The 8146-nt window shown below is 45.6% G+C and overlaps 2 protein-coding genes across 2 annotated transcripts in view; one reads left to right on the plus strand and one right to left on the minus strand.

Moving 5' to 3' along the window:
- The window catches only part of kbtbd2 (kelch repeat and BTB (POZ) domain containing 2), a 4915-nt gene extending 1994 nt beyond the window's left edge, over positions 1-2921 (plus strand). Inside the window, exons 2-3 of the mRNA XM_037693826.1 lie at positions 530-695; positions 1313-2921. Coding sequence (XP_037549754.1) covers positions 530-695; positions 1313-2872 — 1726 coding nt within the window. The 3' untranslated portion in view covers positions 2873-2921. The remainder of the gene's footprint in view (positions 1-529; positions 696-1312) is intronic.
- Positions 2922-6140: 3219 nt separating this feature from the next.
- avl9 (AVL9 homolog (S. cerevisiase)) overlaps positions 6141-8146 on the minus strand; it is a 30641-nt gene continuing 28635 nt past the window's right edge. Inside the window, exons 15-16 of the mRNA XM_037694285.1 lie at positions 7295-7383; positions 6141-7201 (exon numbers count right to left, since the gene is read on the minus strand). Of these exons, the coding sequence (XP_037550213.1) occupies positions 7086-7201; positions 7295-7383 (205 nt within the window). The 3' untranslated portion in view covers positions 6141-7085. The remainder of the gene's footprint in view (positions 7202-7294; positions 7384-8146) is intronic.

Here is an 8146-nt window from a genome sequence, read left to right on the forward strand (position 1 = left end):
TCAGAGCACTGCCTCATGGCCAGTTAAAACAAGTTTGTATTGTTTCTTGGATGTTGTTCAACGGTGTGTTTTCCAACAAAATAATATTGGTATATTGAAGGTGCGTTGTGACCTGATAACACCGGACTGCGTCGCTTATTAAACAAAATCGGAATCTGCAGGTCAGACTTTTTAGAAATCGTTGATCGGCCACAAAACTGCAATCACTGCACCCCTGATAAGAATGTTTTAGTAGTGGTGTACTCCTAACAATACAGGTATTGTATCGTGCGCTGTACCAACCCTCATGTACTTGTACTTGTAAAAACACCTCAATACTCCGACGCTACCACTTTCATGCTCGGTGATGTCATTTCCTCCTTCACTGTGCAAGTAACTGAGGGGGGAACTTTCATTAGATTGGAGATGTTCTAAGATGGTTCTAAGACTTGTGATGATTCGACTGCTCTGTTCTGAATAAAAATATGTGTTTGTAGTCATTGATGTACCAACAGTCAAGATGACGAGGTTCGTCATCTTCCTCCTACAGGGCGATGTTTATGAGCGGCCTCAGCGAGAGCAAGCAGACCCACGTTCATCTCAGAAACGTGGACCCCGCCACCCTGAAGATCATCATCACCTACGCCTACACGGGCAACCTGGCCATCAGCGACAGCACAGTGGAGCCACTTTACGAGACCGCCTGCTTCCTTCAGGTTGGTAACAGCTCAGTCGTTTGCTTTGTTGTCAACGAATCAGCCAGAAAGATGAACGCCTGTCTCTGTGCTCAGCTGTCCACTGCTGGAAATCGGTTCCCCATTAATTCATCGTAGAACATCGTCATGAGTCATGTTTTCTAAAAATGGTGATTTTATGGAGGAAAATAATCCGAGGCATTATCAAATATTTGTCTTAAGTCAGTCTCATGTTATAAATCCTAAAGTTTACCCTGTGGCTGAGTGGTTAGAGCGGTCGTCCTCCAATGCAAGAGTCGGGGGTTCGAATCCACCAGCAGTCACATGCTCAAGAGTCCCTGGGCAAGACACTGAACCCCTCATTGCCTTCGATGTGTGTCCCATCAGTGTGTGAATGTGATAAAGCTCTGATTATTAGAATGTCTGGATGAGTGAGGCACAGATTGTGTTTTAAAGCACTTTGAGTATCTTGATAAGACGGAAAGCTTCAGTCCATTTACCTTCACTTCAAGTTGTGTCTCTTTTCAAAGCTCCTGTGAGTGTGTACGTTTCATCACTTCTCAAGTCTTGATTTCACGTCACATTTCTACAAACAGATTTATTTGATGCACAGCGTCTGACGTCCTCTGTCCCTTCAGGTTGACGATGTCTTGCTGCAGTGCAGAGACTATCTGGTAAAGAAGATAAACGCTGAGAACTGCGTCCGCATGCTGAGCATCGGCGATCTGTTCAGCTGCGGTGAGTTGAAGCAGAGCGCCAAACGCATGGTGGAGCACAAGTTTCCAAGAGTTTACCGTCAGGAGGCCTTCCTGCAGCTCTCCCACGAGCTGCTGATAGACATCCTGAGCAGCGACAACCTCAACGTGGAGAAGGAGGAGACGGTGCGTGAGGCGGCCATGCTGTGGTTGGAGTACAACATGGAAGCACGCTCGCAGCATCTGTCCTCCGTGCTCAGTCAGATCCGCATCGATGCGTTGTCGGAGGTGACGCAGCGTGCCTGGTTTCAAGGTCTGCCGCCTAACGACAAGTCTGTAGTGGTGCAGGGACTTTACAAGTCCATGCCCAAGTTCTTCAAGCCTCGCTTAGGCATGACCAAAGAAGAGATGCTCATCTTCATGGAGGCCATGTCGGAGACGCAAAGTAAGAGCTACGTCATGCCCATGTCTGTGCCTACGACAATAGTGTGTTACAGCCCGCAAGCAGAGAAGGTGTACAAGCTCTGCAACCCCCCAGGAGACCTGCAGAAGATGGGGACCCTTGTTACTCCTGACAATGATGTATACATTGCTGGTGGTCAGATCCCCCTCAAGAACTCGATCACCAATCACGGAAAAAGTGGAAAGTTTCAGGCTGTGTTTCGCCCGGTCGATAGTTTCTTCTGGTTTGATGCCCAACAGAACGCCTGGGTGCCTAAAACCCCCATGCTGTGTGCCCGCATCAAGCCCTCGCTGGTCTGCTGCGAGGGCTACATCTATGCAATCGGTGGCGATAACGTCGGAGGTGAGCTGAGCAAGCGCACGGTGGAGCGCTACGACTGCGAGAAGGATGAATGGACCATGATGAGCCCGCTACCTTTTGCTTGGAACTGGAGCACCTCGGTGGTGGCGCACGACTGCATCTACGTGCTGACCCACGATCTCATGTACTGCTACTTCCCCCGGGCAGACACGTGGGTGGAGATGGCCATGCGCAAGATGAGCCGCTGCTTTGCCTCTGCCGCTGCCTTTGGCGACCAAATTTTCTACATCGGCGGCCTCCACGTCGTCAGCAACTCCGGCATCCGCATGCCGACCAGCACCATCGATGGCTCTTCGGTGACCGTGGAGATCTACGATATAAACAAAAACGAATGGCGCCTGGCCGCCAACATCCCTGCCAAGCGCTACTCGGACCCCTGCGTGCGAGCGGTGGTGCTGCTCAACTCGCTGTGCATTTTCATGAGGGAGACTCACATGAACGAGCGCGCCAAGTACGCCATCTATCAGTACGACGTGGAGCTGGACCGCTGGTACCTGTGGCAGCCCGTGTCCGAGCGCGTGCTCTGGGACCTGGGAAAAGACTTCCGCTGTGCCGTAGGGAAACTGTACCCCTCCTGCCTGGAGGAGTCTCCGTGGAAACCTCCAACCTACCTCTTTTCACCCGACGGAGCCGAGGAGTTCGAGGTGGACGGGGAGCTGGTGACCCTCCCTCATGTATAGCTCCCCCCTCTGCGCCCTCACTGACTGAACGAGGGAGGGAGGGATCGCCGAGGCATGAACACAAAGAAGGGGCGGGGCTTCAGCATAATCAAAGGGTTCCATGTCAGTTTTTTGGAGGGACTTTGGACTAAAACTGATTGAATTGATGCCCTTCAAATACTGAAATAACGAACATGTTTTTTCTTTGTTTGACTTCGTCAGTCGTGACATCTGTTAGGTATTATGTCATACTGTTTCTCCAATGTGATGATCTCAAACTAATTTTGTGAGGAGGAGGAGGAGGAGGATGATGCACTTGACCGATAAACCTTCTGACTCATGGTAATGGCAACCATTGGTACCAAAATGCTCCCCACCTCCAGACCACTGTCCAGCTCTTCAGCTTCCTCCTCTTCTTCATTTCTCTGCTCTGACTGATGTAGAAATACTCTGCAGAAAATCAAAACTCGCTCCGTGAAGGGTTCTAGAGAGTTCCACTTCTGTTCAGTGGGTTTTATGAAACTTTCAGTCTGTAAATCTTTTCGAGTCAACCCTATGCAAGATGGCAGCCACCAAATTTAAGCTCAGATCAGTCGTACACATCACATACGAGCTCTAAGAGCGCCGTCGCACGAGACCGTGCACGTTGTTTTCAAGGTTTGACCAAACTGGATCCAGCTCTGTTATTTCTCATTATAAAACGATCTTAGTTTACAACTGGTGTGAAAGGCAGCACATGATCAACATTCCTCCAAGGAATGCGAGGCCTTTCAGTTTTACATCATCGTTCGGTATATTTTTTAACAATCGTTGCGAGGAACTTGATTTTCAGCAGGATATTCTTTGGAACACAGGATTGCGTATTTCCTCTAAAGGCCTTGCAGATGAGAGGAGCGGCAGCCGAGGTTTGCAGGAGGATCGACGGGCGAAGCGAGCGAGCGGTGTGTTGGAGGGGGGGGGGGGGGGGGGTTAAGGAGAGGGGGGCTGCAGGTCCAGTCACTTCTCACCCCACCCTGCTCGGAGCTGCCCGCTCCATCCTGAGTCGGCCTCCGCTGCCTGTCCGTCACGTCTGCTGCACACGGGTCTTCCACACAACCAGCAGCGTACACCTCAGTCTGTCCATCGCCACGTGGTCATGACACTTTGCGTTTCTTTCCACCGGGGTTTCTGTCCTCACACACAACTCTACTCGCAGTAACAGGTTCTGGGCTCATGCATTTTTTTAAAGCTGCTGAAATGTATAAATAAATAAATTACATATATTTTTCATATGTTTAAGACAGCTGTTTTAGTGTGTTGAGGGGGGGAATAACCAGGTCTATTTTGTATTGGTGTCTTTTTTATTTAATATCAAACATTACTGTAGTGTGATTGTGGGTAGATCACCATTTCTTATCAGATTACATTTTTCTGAGTGAATATTGGAAAGTGTTTTTGCTGCTGATTGGTTGCAAAAGGACGGGGCTGGCCCAGGATTGGGGCTTCAGACGTCATCCAGGCAACTACTGGTGTCAGTGGAGCGGGACTGGTCAGGGCGGGAAAGGGAGCGTTCCTCTTATCTTAAACATGAGCACAGGTGCTTCATGACGAACTTTACCTAGCATGTTTGGATGCATCATTTTCCTTTGGCACTGTATTTTGGATGGACGTTAATTTATTAAAAAACATACCAAAAACGTTCTGGAAATGGACTCTGTGTTGGGTTTGTTTTAAAGAACAACGTCTCTAAACAATATGCCACAAGTAACATTTCAGGACGTGTCGACACTGGACCTCGTATTGGACAGTAGTCACATGACTAAACAGCTGTGCAATGGTTTGTCAACATGGTGCAGCAATTTAGTCCAATTTAAAGTTTAATTTTATTGTGAGAAAAGAGCAACAGTTTATAAATTACTACAATTTTGAAACATTCAGCAAAAAATCCATCCATCCATTATCTTAACCCACTTCTTCCATTTTGGGTCACCGGGGTCATTGGTGCCCATATCCAACCATCACTTGGAGAGGTGGGGGACACCCTGGACATGTCTCCAGTCCATCACAGGGACACAGAGACAACCAACCATTCCTCACCTAGGGACGATTTAGAGTTACCAGTCAGTCTAACATGCATGTTTTTAGTCTGTGGGAGGAAACTGGAGTACCTGGAGAAAACCCACGCATGCACGGAGAGAACATGCAAACTCCACCCAGAAAGACCCCCGGCCAGAATTGGATCCGGCAACCTTCTTGCTGAGAGGTGGCAGCTCTAACTGATCCACCGTGCCGCCCTGGTGTTTATTCTATATTCAATAATTATTTGGTCTTGCTACCATTAAGAAGACATCTTGAACCAGGAGCACCAACGTGTCCTTCACGGCAGGACGTGTAATTTAAAGCACACTTCTGTTAAAGCCGGTCACCAAAACACCAAGAGGTCGGCTCTTCCTTCACCTCTTGAATTGTTTTGCAATAAACTGATGATTTTCTGAATGAGTTTGGGAAACTGGTGGTGGACTTTTACAAATATTCTTTATCACATGACAACAATAATCTAACCTGCATCTGCCATCACTTCAACCCACACAGAAACCTGAGACAGGATGAGCTCTTATAAATAAAAGGGCCGTTTTTATTTATTTTTCTCTTACAGCATCAGATCACTTCATTCTCCAATACATTACAAGCATCTCAGGAAAATATTCTGTCAATATTGGTACATATTCAGGATATAGAAATACAAAATTAATAGAGATCTTCAAATAAAAAGTATATTTGACCAAACCTAATCCAGGAAACACTTGACCAAAGAACGTGTAAAAATCGCGACGACAGAAAAGACAAACATTTAAAAAGCAGGAAATCTCACAAAGGAGAACAGGCTCGCCGGATTACTTTGAATCCTGAATGTGTGAGCAGCATGAAGGGAAAGGATCCTGTAAAATGTACAGTTTTAAAAGTTAAAGATCCACACGGACACAATAAAATGACGGCTTTGTGCAAATAAACACAGTGGTCCACTTCTTCCAGTGTTGTCGTGACAAAACATACTTCTTAATAAATACGTAATCTGTAACGAGTCTATTGTCAGTGTTACCAAATAGATTTCTTCAAATATAGATTTTATGTATACTGACAAAGTACAAAAAGGCCTGGGGGGGTCCTAACTACGGTTTTTCAGATTCCTTCACTGCTGAAGGAGGCGTTTTCACAAAGTTTCTGTAGTAACCGTGTGGTTGTTCCAGGAAGAACGTCCAAACTTTGGGAACTTTGATGGTATTTTTATTTACAGCAGATCATTTAATTTATCACGAGCGACTCAAATATATTCATGTTTATTCCTTTCAGACTAAAAGAACTGTCTCTCTTGTTTATCTCGTCTTAATGTTTAAAATGTGACCAACGTGTAAAGAATGACTAATGTCAATAAACATTAAAAAGGCTCTAATTTATGATAAAAGGCAAATGTTTGAGATCTAAAATGTTTCAGTCTGTTTTAGCACCCCCTATTAAATTACTCAAGATCATTTTTAAAACAACCATAATAATTTTTTTTTCTTGTTTGTAAAATAATGCTAAAATATTAAAAAATACTAAAAATAGTTGTGGATAACGTCTATATTAGTGATATAGCTTTTTAAAGCTTTATCTATATATATAGTTTTATCTTGATATTTTACGATTTAATCATTGTACTGATAAAGTATTTGATATTGCTGCTTATCCTATATTTTAATTGTTTTTCTTTCAGCTTTTTCAAACTTATTTATTAAAAAAGGAGGAGAATAACATTTAATGCCAACATTATGTTTCATCTACCCTGACGTCAGTTTTAAACAACCACAGTTTTACTACAGAGGCAACGGGCCTGAATGAATTTAAACTCTTAATTAGATGAAATCTTTGGGGTTCTCGTGCCATTAGTTCAAGATAAATTGAAAGAATAAAAAGATAAAGTGAATAATACGCAGCAAGCCCAAACACAGCACATGTTGTGTGTCGGAGGAAGGAGAGCAGGGACAGACAGGAGGTCAGGTGAGTCTCTGGCAGGTTCCCCTCACAGTGAGCGTGGACGGTGCAGCTGTGGTGTTTGTGGTGGAGCTGACGGTGCAGCTGTGGTGTTTGTGGTGGAGCTGACGACGCTGGAAAACGGAAAGCTGTTCCAGGTCGGAGGTCGTCATGTTTTATGGTTTCCCTTTAAACTCGAGGAAAGGTTTTAACAAACGCGCTGAGACGTTCTGGACACCGACTGTTACGGTTTCACCTCAGAGGCCGGTTCAGAGGGTACCGGTGCTGGTTGGGCCAGTGTAGAGAACCAGGAGGACATGGCAGACTTGGCACTTGTCAAAGCTCCGCCCACTGACTGACCTGAGAGTGGAACATTTATGTAAGGGTTTATTATTTAAAAAATGTTTTTTTAAACATTGCTAATGGCCGCTCTCATTCTTGGAGGCTTCTTACCCACAATCTTTCCGGTCTGAACCATGCTGCGGCTGGTGGTCATCATGGCGTTTCCGATCTTCTTCCCTCGCTCACTGTTCTGCACCGAGCTGCAGAAAAATTGAAATGTTAAAAACTCTTAAGAGCGACATTTCATCTTGCCTCCTTCCTGGGAACAACCCGTCACCAACACCTGTCAGGATTATACCGCAGGACGGAGCAAAGGTCTCGGTGAAAATGTGACAAGCGGAGCCGACCTGAGGACGGAAACAAGCTGGCACCGTTTCACGACAAATGTACGGCTAAAGGCAGCGGCGCCGGGTTTTATCAGAACGGTAGCTGGTGCTGGTCCAACACGCAACCTTTCACGTGGATCCAGCTGACCTGACTCACTCCTGCTCCATCTGGGAGCAGCAGAGTCGTTTAAAAAGACGATCGCGTCAGCAGCTGCGGGAAGCAAACTCCTGTCACTCACAGCCCTGTAACGCACGGGCGTCCAAAGTACGGCCCGAGGGCCACTTGCGGCCCTTGAAGTGATTTTGTGCAGCCCACAGCTGCAGTTGAAGAATGGTGTCATTTTGGCCACAGCTGGATTAAGACAGGGGTGTCCAAACATTTTCAGGTGGGCCAAAACTGTCTCGATGAAAAGACTCGCAGACCAGAATAATGTGAATTTAAGAACAGAAAAAAATATATAAAAAGAGTGACTGCCCACCTTCCCCTTTTTAAACTCTCACAACTTGAACAATATTTTGGAGAAAGGTTAAAAGTTTAAATTTTTGTAGAGCCAGAACATTATGAGCTGCATAAACATTAACCTTACAATAACCTTTTAATTATTTTAAGAATTTAATTTATTAGATTTTTTTTTTT

This window comes from Nematolebias whitei, chromosome 20 (genome assembly GCF_014905685.2).
Source record: "Nematolebias whitei isolate Nwh7 chromosome 20, NemWhi1, whole genome shotgun sequence".
In the NCBI taxonomy this organism is placed as follows: domain Eukaryota; kingdom Metazoa; phylum Chordata; class Actinopteri; order Cyprinodontiformes; family Rivulidae; genus Nematolebias; species Nematolebias whitei.